Here is a 21,403-nt window from a genome sequence, read left to right on the forward strand (position 1 = left end):
AAATGAACAAATCAAGAATGATTAAAAAACAATGTCAGCACCAAAGAGAGCCCAGCAAGTGGCTGAAAAGGGGTGGATATAAAAAGCAAACATGTATTAAGCAACCCAGTGTGTTGCAGACTTCAGGGGAGAAGGAAAGGGCGTCGGGTCACAAGGATTTGTTTCGAAAACGTGGCGATCAAACGGTAAGTCGCCTATAGTTTATTCTCCATTGACCTTCCAAGTAGGGCCTGTGACTCTGACACAGGCACAGCACACAGCTCTCTGCAGCTGCCCTCTCCCAGCGCCCCTCCCTGGGCGCCTGCTCTGCTCCAGCTGAACTCAGTAAGATGTTTGACTAAAACTGATGATGAAACACATGTGAGTCATTCATTCATAGGCAGTGACTGAGAGGTTTTTGCCTGAGAAAACAAAAGAAACAAACAAACGTCTCTCCCTGTAAGAGACAAATGGAAATGTAGGCAAGTGGCAAATCCCCTTTGCATTCTGAGGGGCAAATAAAGGCAACCCGCATAAGCTACGTGGGTCAGAAAAGTGCCATAGGGCACCGGCCCAGAAGCAAGGGGGTGGGAACGAATAAGGGAGGCGTCTTCCTCCTCCCGGTGGAGCCCAGGCTGTGGCCAGTAACTGGACTGCAAGCCACCTTCTACTCCTATTTTAGTTGGAGGCAAAATAAATCTAATGAGTAACTTCCAGATTTATCAGTCTCACCAACAAAGGGTTTTCAGGTCCTAAAATAACCTGACCAACTACAGGAAAATAGAAACCAATCTATGGACATGCAGATGAAATGGATCTTGAGTAAAAATTATTACAGTAGATCCACAAATAATGTTATTTTATCCAAGGCATTTAGTTTAATGTAGATGAGAAAAAGCGAGGCCCAGCCAATACCGAACAAAACATTACTTGAGGTCTTGCTTTTGTTAGGCAGAATTTTGCTTAAAGTTGCAGTTTCTATGAATCTATTGTCGACAACAAGGACTTACTGTAATAGTAAATTCGGACTGGACATCTGTTTTTAATGAATGTTATTTAGTGCTTACTGTATGCCAGGCACTATTTTCAGTTATAACACAACTCATTTATGTTTCGTAACATTAAAGTAGGTAAAAGGATCTAGATTTTATAGATGAGGAAACTGAAGCAGAGAGAGATTGAATTATCTTGACCAAGGTTATACAACTAATAAAGATCAACACAAATGGGAGCAGCACAATTGACTTAGCCCAAATTACTGAGAAAAGTTCAGCCCAGATTTCTATGCCTGGCACAGAACTTTTACATTTGTTGACTATACTCCATTGTGTGGTTTTATAGGCAAGTGCTCACTTAAAAACAGTTTCTCCTAATAAGGAAAAAATAAAAATGACTTCTGAATTATCCAGTAAATGGGTAAGTTAGAGCTATACATCTTAGGTACTTAAAATATTAATGATTTCTATCTCAAAGGTAATGAGCTGAATTCTTAGAGGTCAAAGTTTAGAGAATCTCAAAGTTTCTGGCAGGGAATTCATTTCAGCCTGCAATTTGGGGGAGGGAGGCCCACAGCTATGTTGTGAAGACAGCATTTCCACCTCATGAGATGAATTAGAGCTTCGCCATGTGAAATATAAATACAAAGTAATGAAACTTGGTATTTCTGTTACTTTCAATGAAAACATCAGAATTTATCCATCCAACTTAATGTGATCCTTTTAAGCAAGCAGCATGGGAAGATCAGCATAGCAATCGGCTGCCCACAAAAACATCTAGAATCCCTATTCGAAAAATACTTCCAGAGACCCTTTAGTAATCATCCAAGTAACTCCGTGGCCTCACTTCAACTATCATTTCAAACTAAGATATTACCTGTTAAATAATATACAGTTTCTTAACCAAACACCCCTCTCACTGGCCTTTTACTAGTCCCCTTAAATAATACCTTACCTGAGAAGACCACCTGAAAGGTCACCTGAAAGGACTGAGAAGCATGTCACATGATTACCCAAATTATTACTGAATTAGCTACATAAATTGAGAAGCTCAATTTGGAACAATAGGTGTCAGATACTAAAAAATCAGAAACTTTCCAATCCCATCTGGACTTCAGGATGGTCTTGGATGTTCATCCCTCTTTCAACACTGTTTTCCTAAGATTTCCCCTGACTGACAACAGAAAACAGATAGCAAGTAGAGATGATTCCTTCTGCTCAGACTAACGGGACTTTCAGGAAGCTCTCAATTATTCCAGGTCAGAAATAATATTAGAAAATACCTAAGCTATTGATATAATGGAACCTCATGAGAATCTATGGCATGTCTACTTTTGGTTAGGGCCTAAATGCAATTGCTTCTGTCATTTCTGCCCCTTATGTAGAGTCTGCAGTTAGTATACTGATCAGATACACAAGCTAAATAAAGTAATTGCTTAATCACTGCTTTCATCCCTGTCTAATGTGTGAATTAATTCTACCTTTAACAAGCAAGAATATTCTTAAGACAAGAACGTTATAAAAGAGGGAAAATGCTGAAAAACAGAAAGGATCTACAATGATACCTAGTGAATATGACTCCCATCACCTGATTCAACAAGGTTCACACCATAAAACTTGCCTATGGCCCATTTTCTACTGGACCATCAAACAAGAGGAGGAGGATGTCTAAGGCAGTTTTACTTTAAACTGTGCAGACCTGCAGGGAAGCACTGAGCTTACCAACGATGATCCCAGGTCTCCTGTCCATCTCCACGATGTGAGGATGGACCCCTTTGTAGGCAGCATCGCTGACAACCTGGGCGTTCTTCCGCACACGTTCTGTCACTGGGTCATCCACCACAGGGGTAAAGCCCCTCCCCTTTGTCTTTTCAAAATCCTCATGATATTTTACCTGAAAAAAAAAAGGAAAATCATGTTGACTCAAATTGGAATGTCCTGATTTTGATAAAGTGGTGGTTTTCACTGAATGACCCACATCAGGGTTATTTGCTACATATGTGCACTTTCCAATTATTCAGAAAATAATGCCTGAATCTTCAGCTTCCTGGCATCAGAAATGGAGAACAGATCATTTCACGTTTTTCATCATATGGTTAGCAGTTCTTTTAAATTGTATAGAGGACTGTATATCCGTAAGATGGTTGAAAACTTATATTTTTTAATCCTGGTTACTTCCCAAATATACAAATTTAGCTATATGTTAATTTCCTATCTCTTAAACTTTAGTATGCAATAAATTGACAAGCTATTTCCATACAATTATTCAAAAAAGTATTATATAAAGTTAGATTTGGAAAGTTGTAGTTAATTACATGTATATAACTTTTTGTACATAATTACAAAACACATTTACTTTAAAGCATACATTTTACATCTGCTGACATTGGATTAAGGTGGTGTTCAACTATCTATTATTATAGAAATCATTCAATCATACAATTTCAATGGGTGTACTTTATCATGAGATCTCATGAAACTTTTTTAAAAACGCCTTTTTAATATTCTCCACAACATGTGAACACACCAAACTCCATCTAGAATTAATTGATAAAAATTACAGGCAAATGTCTTTCACAAGATGCATTTATAGTAGTCGCGTTAGGAAAAAAAACCACACCAAAAAAAATCACTGAGAAAAATTATTTTATTAGACTAAGTATTTCCATTACATTTCAGCAGGCCCTATAGGTTTTCCTCATTTCCATGCTTTGTTAGTGATCCAGATTAAAGGTGAATTAAGCCATGGGTACACTCATTGGTGTCATTCTTTAGTGCACGTTAGTCACGAAATGCTGCTTGTACCCTACCATTGAAATATGATTTTGTGCTTCTTTGGCATATCTCAGACCAGGTGTATCTAAAATCAGACTTGGTCTACCTTTCATCTGCTTATGGTCCTGTGTATATTTTACCTGCAAAAGAAAACAGCAGACATACTTAGAAGACAATTATAATTAAAAAATTATGTAACTTTTCAAGCTTCCCAAAAACATTCTGAATTATTTCCTATGGAGCTCATTCAGTAGGTTATTTTGTTTTAGGATCTCAACTTAAAATTTTGCTCTCAAAAACTATAACAAAAATGACCTAAGCCTCTTTACCAACTGAAAACAAATGTGTGAGTAGCTAATAGCCACTAACAATACAGTTAGTAAAAGTGATTATCATACCTACAGTCAGCAAAAACAATCCAAAATTAACGGACCTAAATTTACTTTCCTGTTTCTGTTTCCCTATTTCCCACCATAGCATTGTCAAAGAGGGTACACCAACCTTCCTCTAGTTCCCTTTATTTCACTTTATTAGAGGATAGAAATAATAAAGAACAAATCTAGTTTTCCTCTAAGCAGCCAGCTTAAAGGTAATTTATGTTGATATAGTCAGCACCTCTGGACAGAAATGCCACTAGGGAACTATGAATTATAAAACCTAAATGCTGATCCCCTGCATAGAGCCCCTCTTGACAGCTGATCATCAGAACACTGCTATTTGTGAAACTGATGCAGGATAAGATTAGGACACCGATTATCGCAGACCCGAGGGCATTTGTGCCACTGAGAGAAGCACATGACCCAAATAAGACTGATATGTGCCACAGACTTTAATAGTAGCTGGTTTCTATATTAAATGTATTTAAAGATTTTTTCCCTTTCTTTAGAGTAATGACTCATTTCTTATTGGGTTGTACAGAGAGTATTTAGCAAGCTACATCCATAAAATTGCAGTCATATAAATTATGCATCAAAGTCTTTTCAAAGACACTGGCTAAAATAACATGAATCTCTGTTTAAATGAATGTGATCTAGTTTAACACTAAACTTTAATGTAATTGTCACATCTGAAAATACCAACAAACAAAATATACATTTATAGGGCAACATTTAGAAATCATCTGAAATAATGTGTGTACCTATTGACTATGTTATATTATATTATATCATATCATATCATATCATATCATATCATATCATATCATATTATATTATAAATGCTTATATTATAAATGCTTCTTTAAAAACTGGTTTTATTTTCCAAGATAAAAAAAAGACGACATGTAAACAATAAAGGCCACATCCTTTGAGATAGCCCAATATTAATAAAAACACTTGCCGAACTAATATTTTCTTGATTCTTCTTTACTCTTTCCATTTCAGGAGTTACACTTAAAGCCGTGGCTCTTCCCAACTGACTTTTATAACAAACCTATCATTTCAGAAAACAAGAGTACTGTGAGTCAATTCAACTACATATGTATCTTATAGTAGTCACTTTAAAGGACTAGCTAAAAAAAAAAAAAATTTAAAAAAAGAAGGTACTGTTAGAGACCTATTGTAATTACAAACCTTGCATCACAAACTACTTTACCCCTCCCATAGATGTGTGTATGGGTCCAATCATTTTGCAGATGCACCAACATACACCAGGAACGCTGCAGTCAGCATTCCGTCATGAAGAGATAGGGTAAGCTATGTCTCCGTCGATTACTTTCAGATATTCCTATGGCTTTAGAACAGCACTACGCTGTGGTGGCTTACAAATTAAATGTGGCAGAACTTATGGAAGGCTGCTTTTAAGTAGGTGACCATGGTCATCCATCAAAGGGCCGGCAGGCTGCCCATTACTCCATTCCTCCTCCTCAATTCCCACTTTCTTTTTTGAGAGTAATGGAGTCACATCAAGTGTGACTCTGAATACAGCAGGAAGAGATGAGCATCTATGTCTCCAAATTACAGTTTTAAGAGAAGTGCCAAACAATAACCTGTCTTTGCTTTATAATCTGGTCAAATGACTTTATAAAAGTTTGAAGAATAAATGATTTCTTTGAACTTAATAGATTTCCAAATTTCCTCTTCCAAAGAACCCAATCTATATGTTAATGACTTCAAAAAAGGCTTCTCTCAGTAACTACATCCATGGATTGCATAAACAGAAGAAAGTTAGAGCAGACCAGGGGTTGACGAAGTGAAAACTGACAGCCCCTCTTCAAGTGCCCATCACATGGTCCAGCCCATATGGCCTACTCACTTTGCACACTTTATCACTTCCCCCCAGACATCTTCCAAAAATAAAGTGACACTAGCTGGGACCTGGAGAGGAGGTTGAGGAGGTCCAGAACGCAAGAAAACATCCAGGTAGGAAAGATGATGGGAAAACTTATTTGTAGGGACAAGACACCCAGGCTACTACCCTGGAACTCTGGAGAACCACAGCAGCCACAGCATGAAGATAAGGGACACGTGATGGATGACCTGCAGACAAATCACACTGCTGGCCACTGAGCAGCAGCAGCAGCGTGGCTGCGCCCCCGAACCTAAGACCCTGAAACCTTTCAAATAAACTGGTAGTAAACTGAGAGCAGGATATCACACAAGGTTTTGAAAACTTTATAAATGCAATCCCTCCCTTGACATATTGGTAATAAGTTAGCTCTCATAAGAAGAAAGTTGCTAAGATCACACATTGCTGATGTTCTTCTGATTTTCTTTAACTCTCTTTAGCTCTGGTGGATCAGAAATGGCTGTCGCCTGTTTCATTTCTCCCTTGTATTTTACCTGTGGAGGATAAACAAGAATGACATAGTTAGCAGAATGACTTCTACCCAAGTACCAGAAAGGATGAGCCTCAAAATTAACCCCACTGTTTTGCACATGTTTTCCATAGTAGATATGAGCAAACTTTTTCACTCTCTACCTGGATTTTGTAGCATCTTATTTAGCAAGCACAGAGAGTTGGTTGTCCTTAAAGATGATACTTTTATAAATACTTTGCTGTGCAATATCAAAACTGATAGGAACTTTCACAAACAAAGTAATGGAAATACAGAGAATTACAGTGAAGTCGCTATGGCTGCTCTACACACTGTTTCTCTAACCCTGGGACTCCATGTTCACAAGAAGTTGGAGACCTACCAAGAATAAAGCAGAATTCCACCCAATTTTCTCTTCCATTAGTGAGAACTCCTGAAGTCTTTCTAAAGACTTAACTGTTTTACAAGAAGGCGAGTGTTTATATTGGTAAAAGTTCCATAAAGTAATCAGAAAACAGAAAAAAAAAAAAAGAACTACTGGGAAACATCTTTGACCGGAATTTTTGAACTCTGGGAGACCTGCATTCAAACACCTCTATGCCCTTACAAGCCCTGGGTGTCCAACATGTCCTCTGACCTCCCCAAGTCTCAGTTTCCCACACCTAAGGATGGTGCCAACCTCAAGGGCTCATATAGAGAACTTCGCACAGGGCCCATGTTAGAGACTAATAATCACAATTGTTAATTTTCATTGCTTTCTTAGCAATAGATTCTTGAATGATTAAATAATGTTTTTCATTCTTTTTATAAAGGTCCTGGCCTCAATATTATATGTTAGGACCTCAGTCAAGTCAGGTCATTTTTGGCCCTATTCCAATAGATTTTTTTTTCCCCCTTCAGATTGACAACTACGATCAGGCCTTCACCTGGGTGTATTTTCAGAGATTTGCCAACTAAAACTATGAGATCCGTGAGGACAGGCACTGAGTACATCCTTGTACACCAGGGACCAGAACAGTACATAGCACACCAGGAAGGCTTAATGAAGAATCCTGGAATAAACAAACATGCATGAATTATAGAAGCACCATGCCAAATTTCCCTGGCCTCACACAGGAAAGCCACAGTGCATGCCTTTCAAGATGTGAATGTGCGAAGGAGCATCCCAAGATGGAGAGAGTTGAAAGCTTTTCAGAGTGTTGTGAAGAACGAAAGGAGGTCAGGCTTGGTGAAAATATAAGAGAAAGCAGAACCAACTTGCCATGCTCAGCTGCTCCTGGTTTCTCCTCACTCTCTCTATCTCTGGAGTCGTGCTGACTGGGGTCGCCTTGTAGCTCTGCTCTTTATACTGGAGCTGGGAGACAAGGTGCATGATGTGTGGGTTATAGGAAGGACACATGTACCGCACACTGGGGCAGTTTAAAAGAAATGTCTCATAATACAGAGCATTCATTAGTTAAAATCCTCAGCATTCATTCATTAGTTAAAATCCTCACAGGATTTTATAGGAAAGTGTGCATTGCTGGTACAGACACTTTTGTCCAAAGATTGTTTTGAATTTCACTCGTAGTATTTTTGGTAGCCTCTGTGAGGTTATTTTATCAGTAGTAACACATGATCCCTTTTGTGAATTTCTTTCTTTCACAGTACCAAAGCAATATTATTCAAATTACCATTTTATATTGTAGAATAATTCTATGGTTAAACTGGTAGATTAAATGTTAATTTACTGTATTTTACTACCAGTTTTAAAAAAAATTCTGCACTCCTGCCATTAGACAACTAGTGCCAACAGCCTTATGCCTGCATCCTAGTGACAGACAGCCACTAATAGGTACCTGAAATTCAAAGTCTCCTTCTACACAAAGCCCCAACACTGGCTTTGTACTCCAACTGTCCTCATAGAAATTTTCTTGACCTACTGACTTCTTTCTTAGCCGAGGGTATCAGACCCCATCATTTGGGGTCAAATTTCCCAGTGATTCTATAACATTACAGGATACAGGTGAGCACCCAACACATAGAAGCAAGACAGCAAAACCATCAGATGAATTTGACAGATAAAAGTAAAACTATAGCTTAAAATCCATTATAAGTGATTCCTTAAGGACAGTCTTACTAATTTGGCAGGGGGTGGGAGGTTAAATTTAATGTTAAGGGTTTGATTTTGCAAGAATTCACAAGGTCCATGGGGCCCACAGATAAAATGGACTTGAGATGCACACTTTCAACCAATGTGCCAAGAATAAGGTCTGATCAACCTGAAAAATAAATGAGAAAGGCTGTCATTCCTACTTCTGTGACTTCTCTCCTCTCTTTATGTATGATTTGCTGTGTGCCATGGAATGTTGTTTGAGAGTTTAGGCAGATTGTTGTGATAGGAATAATAGTCCGATCTAAAGGAAAGAGAGTTTACAGATAATGTCTATTGATATTAAGATGCAAGAAAAGATTACTCTGGGTAGAACTCAGAGGGGGGAAGTCTGGGTAGAACTCAGAGGGGGTAGAACTCAGATGTAGAGAAACTGCTGTAGTCCATCTCTAGTGCATGTGAAGCTGGGGACATGATTTAATGTGGAAACTCTTCATGTCTTACCTTTATCCACTTACAAACATGCTGAGACCTTTACAGGCAATAGCTCACTTAACATTCTACTCCCTCCTTTACACATGAGAAAACTCAGGCTTGGAGAGGTTGGCTTACAAGGGTTATATATCAAGGAAGGTCTACAGATGGATCAAACTAATAGTCCAGTGTTGATATTCTTTCCTACTAATCCAGTGTTGTCCAAATTCCACCATGGACACACCAGTTACTATTGCCATATATATCATCTCTGTTGTGATTTATGTTTTCATTGACTTAATATTATTTTCAAAGTTATTTTAAGGAAGTGTTACATTTCTATGATAAACTGAAAATACCTTTCGAAAGAGACACATTGAGACAAATTAATCACTAAGTCAAGACCTGATCATCAATGGGCCGCTTAATACTCTCTTAAATACCGCGCTAGGATGTGAACCACCCTGTTGGACTCTGTGGGACTCCTTATAGCCTTGACCACTTCTCTGCCCACCACCATCTCCTGTCACCCTTTACTCATCACCTTAAACCTGTCCCTTCTTGAATAGGCTTTGGATTCTACACATATTCGGACTGCTTGATCAGGAAGGCACTTCCTCATGAAACCACCCCAAACTACTATGAACTCTTCAAGAATTCACATGAATTCTTCATCCAAGGGTTTTCTTCTCTCTGACACAGCCTTTCTGCATGTCTACAGCACTTTGCAAGAGGAATTTTTATTTATTATTAAATTAGATATTGAATGGAAGATACCAAAAAATGATAGTAAACACCTGATGTTAGTTTTTCTTATAGCATTAAGCATTGCCTAACTGGTACTTGTTCCTATGACTTTTTCTTCTAGAGACCTTGAGAATACTCAGTATCTAACCTTAGGGGATGCATCATTCATCTCTGAAGTCCCCCAGGAACAAGGACATAGTAGGCACTCAGTAACTTGTTTCCTTGTGCACACCTGCATTGGGCAGTGTGACATAAAGATGTGTGCAGTCATCTCCACCACTAAGGAACTGGCCCTCCCACAGTGGTATTCACTGTAATGGAACCTGAGCTGTACAACTGTTATACCCTCACTGTGGACTGATATCCATTAAAACAGAAAAAAATACTTAAAAGAAATATTATCACACATTGCTGATGTTCTTCTGGTTTTCTTTAACACGCTTTAGCTCTGGAGGATCAGAAATAGCTGTTGCCTGTTTTATCTCTTCTTTGTATCTCACCTGTGTAGTTTATTAAAACAAACTATTAATTTTTATTCCACACAAAGCTCAAAACATTCTAAATTATACATTCTCAAAAAATTCATTCCCAATTATTTCTAAATGAAATTTTAAATTCCAACATTGTATTTTATCTGATGCTTTCATCATTCCATTTTTGAAACATGCAAATAAGCCCATATTTATTCACCTGCCAATCACTGTATATTTTTTTAATTAAAATAAGCAAATGTTGCTTATGAAAATAAGTGTTATCATTAGACAGATGCACAAAAACCTTGGAGATCGCTTAAGTCATATAATAATGTATTTATTACTTTCTGTCCAAAGAGCAGTTGCTAGATGGGGCTCTGAGAAAGAGGCTAGAAGGATTAGTCCCTAAAACACAGAGTCATAAATCAATGTTCCCACAATAAAAATAATTTTTAAAAATTAGCTTCTATTCATTAACAGATTCACTTCAATTTAAGGCAAAAGTCAAACTGAATTAGCTACCATTTAAAAAATGACTGAAAGGACTCAATACAAAATAAGGAAGGAAAAAAAAGGTGGTCGCAACAAAAGGAAAAAAGAGGGAGGAGAGAGGGAAATGTAAAAACAGAGGCCACTGTGTCCTGATCACCACAGAAGAGCCAGTGGTAGGTCAGGACGTGGCCTTCTACAGGCTGCTTCTTCCTTCATTCACTTTATGTAAAAATCACAGTTATTCCTAACCCTCACTTGAGAGGAAAGCTCCTCCTGTAAGCCAATTTAGAGATAAAAAGCCAAGTGGTAATGGCAGCACAGTTATGCATAGGACAACAAACAGTTCTTTAAACTCAGGAAAAAACTAGTGATGCTATCACAACAGGGGGTGTTTTCATATGTCCAAGATCCACGGGAGATTGAATTCAAGAAAAAGGAAACATATATTTTTATGTATGGAAACACAGGCTAGGCATAAGAGGCCCAAGTTGAAGTCTGACAGATTTCAGTCTACAAAATAAGCTAGAAAGCAACTGGTGGTGTTTGAAATGATGAAGGTCGAAATCCATGCAGGCAGCCATAGAGAAATGGTACCTAAATATCTCAGATCTCATCTGTGTCTCAGAATCTGTTGATTTAATATGCAAAAAAATGCCAGTGTTAGTGCAGATCCCGAAGAGTGAAACAGTACACTGAGACAGGTACCTCTAAATAAAATTCAAAATAGATCTTAACAGAGAAAACTAGCAGCTAAAAAGCTTATACTACTCTGGAGGTGGAAATGTCGAGATCTTTAAATGTTAAAGAATCATATCTTGGCTTGACAGATCTAGCTAATCTTGAAAGGGCAACTTTCCATTTGAATACTAAGCAGGAGTTTATGGCCCAACCTCATAGAGACACAGAAACATGCATTTAATGTTTGCTGGAAGAGGCAATGAGATGCTGGGGAAAGATGATATACTGTACTACTTTGTGTGATTTTCCTCGGGTGAAAAGCTAAACATGATTAAAGTTGAACATTTTTGTTTTTCATACAACTCTAAAGTAATCAAAATGGCACAGTCATTTCACTGTAGGCAATAGAAATGCACACTACAGAACATTTATAACACTAAATCCCAGTACATGGATGGGTACATTTCAGATATTATCATTAGCAAGTGAGGGAAACTAACACTTTACAAGTCTCTTCCAAACTAATTCTTCTCCCAGACCCACGTGTTGTCTGACACAGCCAGGGTAAATCAGAACGCACTCACATACCCTCATCAAAAGGTCATTCTCTTTATACTTTCTTCAGAAGGCAGTGTCGCTCATTCTAAAAAGGTTGTATGGCTCTAGTGTTCTGAGATTTTTTTATAAATTCATTTTGATGTTTTATTACAGCATTGTCCTTCCTTTCCTCCTCTTTCTTTCAAATATCAGCACTCACCCATATTCTAGGATCAGAGTTACAGACAGGAGTCTAACCAAGGCCATTCTATTTGGGCTACTCTGAAATGGTCTTCGAAAGCACTGTTTCTAAAGGTGAAGATCAGGAGAGGAGATCTGAGGGGAAAACCCTTTTGACTTCCTCAACAAGAATAAATACACTAAATGTTCATGCAAGAATAACCACTGGTAAGCACTGTAATTGTCCATTGTAAATATCAAGCGCTGAATGGAGATTTTACCCATAAGCAATTCCTCTACCCTTCCCCTAAGTTCAAAGGAAATTGGAAAGTAAGTTATCTTAGAAATTATAGTAAAGGTGTGTGTTTTTCCTTGCTGTAAACTGGAAGAAGTAGAAAACAAATGAGGCCTTTTAAAACTTCTCGCTAGCCACCAAATAAATGTTCTCGGACCTTTAATCACTGTAGTGGGGTAGAATTTCTTTCCTCCAAGTTTGAAGTACTGAAATTTATCCTTCCCCTGAAAAATTTAATACAGCTAAAATACTGTTCAAAAAGATGAAATCTAGTCCTAGATTTCATTACTGTACTATTAAAGTGATCTATCTCTTATGCACTATGATATATCAAGATGAAACACTGCTTTAGGTTCAAGGGGAACAAGGCTACTCTTTCCTTCTGAAAGTTAAGCCTTTGATATTTGATGAAATAGCATTTCAACAAAATGAAGAATAAAAGAGAAAGGCAGTCAGTTTAATAATGACCTAAGAACATTTATCTAGCTTATGTTTGCTCTTGGAAAGGACAATTAATGCTATAGAAAACTTACTGAACTAATATTCTGCTGATTTTTCTTCACTCGATTAATCTCTGGAGTATCTTTTACTGCTGTGCCAGCTCCTATTTCTTTCTTATAAAATACCTTTATTGGAAGAGAAGGAAAAAAATAACTCTAAGCTTATTAGAATTCAAACCTTAGATCCATTTCTTATAAAAGACAGACATTTCTCAGGTTTTAAAGTAATGTGGATACAGATTCTATTAATGAGTACCAATGTTCTATTAATCAATTAAATAATCATTTCAAGAATAAATGGGCAACTTGGTTTTATGTTTCATAATCTTATAATTAACCCTCTAAAAACTATTCTTGTATAGTTGTAAAAGGTGACTGTGGATTATTTACTCTAAGAATATAAGCTAACAAGCATTTCCTTCTTCAAGTATAAATGTCACATATACATTTGACAAAAATCAAAATACACCATATGAAAGCTCATAAAATGGCTATAATTTATCAAAAACGCATGAAATTTTAGTAGTTATTCTCCTGACCTCACTCCCTAAAGAAAATATAAATTATATCATCAACATTAACATTAATCAGGTTCTTTTCCTTATATTCTATTTAGTTGTTCATCTTCCCCCAAGGAATAGCTCCTCCTACAACATTTACCCCTTTCAAACACAAAGCAAAACAAAGGCATTCTACAGAAAAATATAATGATTACATGAAAAATACAGGTGAACAGAGTTACTGCCCCTGGTAACCCAGGAAGTACTGGAGTAAGGATTGCGAGAGATTTGATATTTTCCTCCAAAAGTCAGAAATTGGAACAGAATGGAATAACAGGAGTTGAGGTACCAAGCAGCCTTTCTTCCCCTAATCTTTTATCAGGGCTTCCTTTCACTGTCTGCCTTTGAAGGCCCTAAAGGATCTGACCGTATAAACTGAGGGTTAGCATTTGCAGCCTACTAAAAATAGGAGCTATTTCAGAAATGCTCAGACTTAATAGAGTTTAGATGTTGACAAATTGTTTAATTACTAAATGAGCTAATTCTATATTAAAGTATTGCCTTTAATATGATTGATTTTTATAATTTTATTATAATTTAGAATTCAAGTTTACCTGTACATTAAATCTAAACCCAACCCTTAACGAATACTGCTAATGCAATTCCTATCCCCCAAGATAAAAGTATAACAGTTTAGAGTCATTTACAAACTAGCCCTGGATATTTCATCAGTACAGATAATCAATGGCCAGAAAGAAAATAATCTCATCTTCAAAGTAAATCTGTGTGAAAAAAAAGGGCCTCTTTCTTGAGTGAGATGCTAAAATGTAGCTAAAAATAACTGTGACTTATACCAAAGAAGAAAATTTGAATTTGCAATTGTAAAACAATCTTGATAAATTATAACTTGTCAGAACATTTGGTACTTTTATTCTTTTAAAGAAAGATGATACATTTGATAGAATTTCAAGCAATGAGAAAAAAGTCTCTCCTTAAAAACACATCAAGGTGAGAACTAAAGGGAAGAGTTGGCTACGCACCGCACTGATGTTTAGCTGTGTCGTTTTAATTCTCTGAATTTCAGGAGTATCTGCCACAGTAGAATAGTTAGAAAGCATCTTCTCTGCTTCATCTTTATACTTTTTCTGAAAATGGAAACAATTGATATGAATCTGAAATTGTGTGTACATGTTCACATATATGTGTGTATGTGTGTGTGTGAGACACAGAAAATATACTACTTCTTCCAATTCTAGAATATATAGTGCTCTACATTATTTCTCAGGATTCAAAGCAATTGCTGATGTAACAGCAGACACAAAGGGAGCATCCAAAAAAGTAAGCACACAATCTAGGGCCTTCCGCCTCAGACAAGGGCCCCACCCCACTCATTCCAAGGCTCAGGAGGTCTCGAAGGCTCTGCCACTTTTGGATGACCTACTGTTTCATGCCCAGTGATGCAGGATAAGGATAAAAAAAGCGGAAAGGAGGTGCCATGGATCAGAACCCTAGCTCACACGACGCAAGAGCTGAAGGTGGGGGTGGAAGGGGTTAATACAGCCATTAGCCCAGCTGTAGGAACTATCCTTAGGTGCCAAGGCCTTAATCACAAAGCACAAGGCCCAAGCAGGTATAAGCCTGCTGTAGGGGGCCTCAGGAGAGCAGACCTAAGGGTGAAGATATGGAGATTGAGGGCCTTTGTAGAAATTTGGCCCCCTTCAAACTCTTCATAGCTTATTCAAACTCTTCATAGCTTAAACAAACCACTTCATGAAGCAGTGAGCCTCTCCCAAAGAGAAGGCTAAATCAGTGCAATCTGCACTGGCAGGGGGCAGCAGTCCTTCTGCCCACCTGTGCCTATGCAGGTGCTCCTTTCTCCAACTTTCTGTCGCTCTGCAAGGCAGCAGCCTCCTGCGTGCCCATGACCTGTACCTGCAGGGGCTCCTCTTCACTGACCTCCTAAATGCCCTTCCCTCTTCCCCCCCCAATGCCCCCCCGCCCCGTGACCATGCACGCCTTGCCCAGAAAACTTGTCCCTTTCGGGGCCGCCCTTTCTGCCCCTTTGTGTGTATGCAAGAGTTTTTGCTCTTCTCTCCCTTTTATAATAAACCTGGTCTTCAGGATATGACTAACATCTCTGTGTGGTGGAGAAACTCACCTGGGAATTTGCCAGTGCTGGTGAAAGGGGAGCCCTGATGTAGCCTTTCCCAGAATGACCCCAAAGACCCCACTGTCCAAATGCAGCAACTCCAAAAATGACATCGGTTTACAATACTCTTTTTGCACAATTAGCCTACAGCTCCCCAAGGGCAAAGGTATATCTAATTTCTAATTTTGTATATAATTTTGCAGATAGTCAGGAAGTATTTGCTGAATGAATGATCGCATGAATGTGGCACTGTTGACAGCAATTTTTCTCCACTGACTCAAATGGTCATTTCCTCGTTTTACTTATTTAACTAGGGTTTTAATTCAGCTAATATAATTAGTGTCAACTTTACCAAGTTCGTGTGTTATTGAGACACCAAAGAGAGATGAAAAGGCAAGGCAGGATCACCTACTGCTGGGTCACCTAAGGAGACTGGGAAGCAGTCAACTCCTTTGACATTTTAACTCTGCCATGTTGACACTCTCCTTTTAATCCAGGGAATGCTTAGAGTACTTGCTTATGTTTTAAATTGAATTTTAATAAATTTGGTCAATTTCTGTTAAAATTATTTTTAAAATAAGCCCCATTAATCAAATTTAATACTTTGATCAGTTTTCTGACATTAAAAAAAATTTATTCCCTTTATATTTTTCATAGGTATTCACTCTTTTCAATGAAAATGGTATAGCAAAGCAATTATTCACTACTGAATATTTAGCCATATCAAATTTCATCAGTAACTTCTTCTATTAGCTGTTTTCTTTTGTGGTCATTATTTGTCTAATATCCAGTTTTTCTAAAGGGCACTGGGAAAATAAAATTTTACTGAGAAAACTTGGGTTTTCTCTTCATTTTCAATGAATACTCAATTTCACCTTATATCTTGTGCAGCTTTATCTACTCTTAATATTAATTGGACTTGTTTATTTTAGTGATAATGAAAGTGAGTAAGAGACTTTAGTAATCTTTTTTCAGTAGTGCTTTACAGTCATGTGTGCAACAGTATAAAAAAAAGACAAAATGTCTTTGGACTCAAATTGAACCCTCAACAGGGGACACTCAGGCACTCAGTGTTTGCTGAACAGAATGACAGCAGTTGTCTCCTTCATTATTGAAGTAAACCAGGTTTAGCAAATGGCTCCTTTATAGCAGAGTTAACTGACTTTCAATGCAGCACACCATGTCTTAAAATACATACACCTTGAAATCTATGCCAGAGAAGCAGCACGCGTGGTCACAGGCTATGCAAATGCATTGCTCTGAGCAACATTACTCTCTACCAACCTCACTGTAGATTTCAGATGCTCTCTTGGCTCGAAGCATATCTGGGATATCCATACTCATTTGCATTCCTTTCCCTTTAATTTCATTTTCTAAATCTTTCTTATATTCTTTCTAAAAGAACAGAAAATAATTTTCAGTCTTGCTCAGCCTTCCATAGCAATGTTCATAGTCATGTGTTTGAATCTTAAAGCTACTCATGGTCTCAAAGACCATTTCTATTCTTCCCACATACAATTGCAAATGTTTGTTTCAAACTTAGTATCCCATAACATTCTTACCTGGCTGGCCATTTCAGATGCTCTCTTAGCTCTCTGGATCTCTAAAGTGTCTGCGCTCACCTGCATGCCTCTCCCTTTAATCTCTGTCTCCAGATCTTTTCTATAGTCTTTCTATAGAAAATAAAACATGCAATTGAGGCTCTGTAACAATTTGAAACACTGATGTCAATCGAGGAAATTAATAATAAGGAAAAGGCACAAAAAAGAACCAACTTTGCAAAAGACCAGGGGAAGGACTTCATGGAAGAGAACAGAGCTGGACAGAGACCCTAACAGCTGTGGTGGGCAGCCTGGACAAAAGATGGGTGTAGAACAAGGACAGGCCTGTTCTGTTCCCTGGTTGGGGGGGGGTGCTTTGAACACCACAGCAAAGGGGATGGATTCTACATAGACATTTCATTCTCCAAGGATTATTCTGGTAAGCTATCGCAATGATCCTAGTCACAGAGATGACAGCTTGGACTAAGGTGGAGAGAAGTAGGTGGAGTTAGGAAACCATTGTGGGATGTGGTCAATAAAATATGCTGACAAGATGAATCTAAGCGACTTCTGGGATTTCACTGATTTTACTTGAGAATAGGGCAAAAGAGGGAAGGAGAAATTGGGGGTAGTAAGGGTTCTGGTTTGACTATGGAATGTTGAGATTTCTGTTTTCATACATTTTACATGTGATTTACATATGGTTATGCATATCTGAAAGAAGCCTATGGCTGCATATTCATATTCATGTAGTAGAACATGTAATTTTTCTGTAAGAATGAGATACAACTACATAAAGTAACATGGGGAAGGGTCCATAATATTAAGCAAGAAAAGTAAGCACAGAAATAGATGTAAGTGGTATTTAAGATATTTTTTTTAATTTTATGGGTATAGAAGTGTATGGTGACCCAAAAATACATACAAACAGCCTGAAAGGCTGTACAAGTTAATGACAATGACTATCTCTCAGGAAGGGAACAAAATTAGGGGCCAGTAGAAGGGAGGCTCACAAGTACCAGCTCAGGTGCATCTCCACCTCCAGCCCACTGCCATTTTGAACAGAATCCTTAATGGTCAAGAATCCTAAGCTACCCCAAGGGCTCCACCAGCATTTCTTAACTGAAAGGACCACAATATAGTTCTCGGAGAAGCTTCACTGAAGCCTCCTCCAACCTGCCTTGACATAAGCAAGGCCACCCTTAACCTGAACGCCAAGAAGTCCCCTGGAATGTGAGCATCTACTTCCTTATACTTTCAGTCAAGGTCCAGCATTGGCATCTCACAGGATCAACCTGAATGTAGGTCCACATGTCGCCCCTTCGTTGTGCTAGGGTCTGAGTGCAATGTGCTGATGCTTCGGCTTGTTTCTCATGGTCCACATTTGTTAACACCCTGGGTGTTTGTTATTAACAGTGTCTGATGTATAAAATATTCTAACTTGTGTTTTTACAACAACAAAAAAGTAGAAGTATGTTCATTCTGGCCACACATATATTCTTTAATAATTAAAGGAAACATTTAAAAATATTTAATGGAATTAAAAATATATAGGGTGATAGGGGAGTAATGAAAATCAACCTGTCTAAAATGTTTGAATTGAAATGTATGAATTGAGAAGTCAGAGGCAATTCCTTGAAAAAAATCATGCAATTTTCTGCCAGAAGAGGGAGGAATGAATTTTCCTCCAAAACTGTCGTTTTCACATAGAAAGGAGGTAGAGAGAATCATTTTTTAAAATGCATTGATTGAAAAAGATTACTTGAATACAGCTGCTTATTATCCTTTATACACAAACGTTGTGGAACCCATAGACACTTTGAGAAAGATTTACTGAAAAGAAAATTAGCTGAAAATATATTCTCAGTTGTTAAATAAATATACTCACCTCACTAGCCATTTCAGATGCTCGTTTTGCTCTTTGAATATCAAGGACTTCTGAATTAAGATCCATTCCTTTCCCTTTTATTTCATTTTCCAAATCTTTTTTGTATTCTTTCTATGAGACAAGGATATTACAGTTCAAATTTACTGGAAAGCTCTTTAACTGATACATTGTTTTATATGTTCTATAGAAACCACAGAAAGGAAAAAGTATTTCTAGAAAGAACTCTGAGTATTCATACTGTTTATTTTCTACAGAGATGTCAGTTTTTCTTTTATTCATGTCAGGGTGGATTCCAGTATCTCATATTTGTCCCTTTCTTCCAATATATTTTGGTACCATTACAGCACAACATTTAAAAATGGTATCTCTTCTTTCATGGTTAGAAATATCTTCAGAATACATGCGTCTTATTATTTGAAGTATTTCTTTGAAAATGATTTATAAAATATGAATCACTTAAAGAATATAGCCGAAAACAATGGAAAAGTGCAAAATCAGTTATTAGCTATCAAAAATTAATGTAGCCAAGGTTTAAAAAAGTTTTACAAAGTGAAATAATTTTTGACTGATAGTATTGTGAATTTTACCTATCTTAATATCATACTTTAAGTAAATCCAAGTGGTTTTATTTATACATATATATAACAGAGGGTTTTTTGTGTGCTAATAAATTTTTTATTTTCCTACTAATTGGATTATGAAAACAATACATTTTTTTACTCCAATTCAACTAAGTTATATTTATGTCTAACTGGCCAGATGGAAAAATGAAGCTTCCTTTAATGATAAGAAATCAGGTTCTAGTTAATTCTAGGGTTCATTTGATGTTATTTTCTTCTTTGTCCAGTATAATTAAATTAGCCGGTCCTCTGCTTAACTAATAGCCTACAAGACATTGTAATGACCTGCATGTAATTTTGGAAAGAGCTCTGGAGTCAAATGACCTGAATGAAAGTCAATTATTTCACTTATTTGTAATGTGACCTTCAGGAGGACTTTTAAGTAACATAGCCTTGATTTCCACACTGACAAAATGAAAATAAAAATGCCTGTTCTTCCAGTGTCAAAGGGCAATGGAGGAAAAGCAAATGAAATGAAGCATAAAAGGGTATTTTGAACATTATAAATGGCAACATAAATGTAGAAAAACGTAAGAATATAAAGTCATCTTAAAGCTCAAGGCCTACATTTGGACAGGGGAGTTACAATTCTGTTGTCACAAAGATTCCTTTTCAAAATTAGACATCTCTGTAACTTAATTAAAAGGTTTTTAATCATAGTCTCCTGGGTCTTCTCTGATGCTGAAACGTCCTGAATCAGTAAGTCAAAAAAGAGAAATAAAAGGAAAGGCATAGCATGTATAATAAAGTCATTTATGGGTCTCAAAACAGATCTTACCTTGTCATTTGGATATAAATGATAAATTTATTTATACCCTTTTAAAAAATCTATATAAATAGTGAATATTTTTTTAAATGGAAGGCAGTGAAAGTAGGAAGTTACTTTTTGATTAACCTACACAACAAATTACAGGAACTACAAGTGGGAAAAGATGGGATAGCAGCAAAACTATTAGATAAAATGTATTATGCCTATTTCAACCCAACATACACCAATGCGTCACAATCAATTTCTAGAGCAAGTAAATGGTAAAAGTCAATTGGCATTTGGTTATAAAAGAAGTTCATGCTGAGATACCTTTAGGTAGGTAATTATACCCTGTTTTTTCACTGGCTTAAGATATTCCTTTCAGGAATACTTTCTTCAAAATTCAGAGTGAAATGGATTCCTCCAACAATTCCCCTTAAGGTAAAGAAAATCTATTTAAACAGAGTGCTGAAAGAGCTGTAAGTTACTTTTCAGGCACTTAACAGAAAACAATCTTTCAAAGGGGTAGATTGAGCATGTTAGCTTTGAGGACCTTAATGTTAAAAAAAAAAATTCTAAGACTCATTTTATTTATTTATGCATACAAAAACTGGGGTATAGGCCCTCCCTGGTGGCGGAGTGGATTAAAGCACAGCACAAAGAAGCTTAAGCCACTTCTGCATGAGTTCGATCCCTGCCTGACCCAGGTGATCCACATGGCGGCAGACCTCTCCTGACCCGCCTGCTGCTCCCCTCAGCAGTGTACTTCATCGATCTGCCTGTTTTATACCCCACTCTGTCTCCGGTGAATCCTCTCCCCCTCCACATCTCTGGCCTGTACCCCAGTTCTGTACAAATAAATAAATAAATTTAAAAAAAAATTTTTTTTAAAAACTGGGGTATAACATCAAAAAATGGGCAGTAGAGCTAAAAAGACACTTCTCCAAAGAGGAAATGCAGATGGCCAACAGGCATATGAAAAAAT

The 21,403-nt window shown here is 37.3% G+C and overlaps 1 protein-coding gene across 2 annotated transcripts in view; it reads right to left on the reverse strand.

Annotated features, from left to right (window-relative positions):
• The window catches only part of NEBL (nebulette), a 287,194-nt gene that overhangs the window by 19,949 nt on the left and 245,842 nt on the right, over positions 1 to 21,403 (reverse strand). For both annotated transcript variants that reach the window (XM_012731343.1, XM_012731344.1), the window contains exon 5: positions 2,697 to 2,868. In XM_012731343.1, coding sequence (XP_012586797.1) covers positions 2,697 to 2,868 — 172 coding nt within the window. The remainder of the gene's footprint in view (positions 1 to 2,696; positions 2,869 to 21,403) is intronic.

Source organism: Condylura cristata, unplaced genomic scaffold (assembly GCF_000260355.1).
Source record: "Condylura cristata isolate star-nosed mole 26May11 unplaced genomic scaffold, ConCri1.0 scaffold00030, whole genome shotgun sequence".
In the NCBI taxonomy this organism is placed as follows: Eukaryota; Metazoa; Chordata; class Mammalia; order Eulipotyphla; family Talpidae; genus Condylura; species Condylura cristata.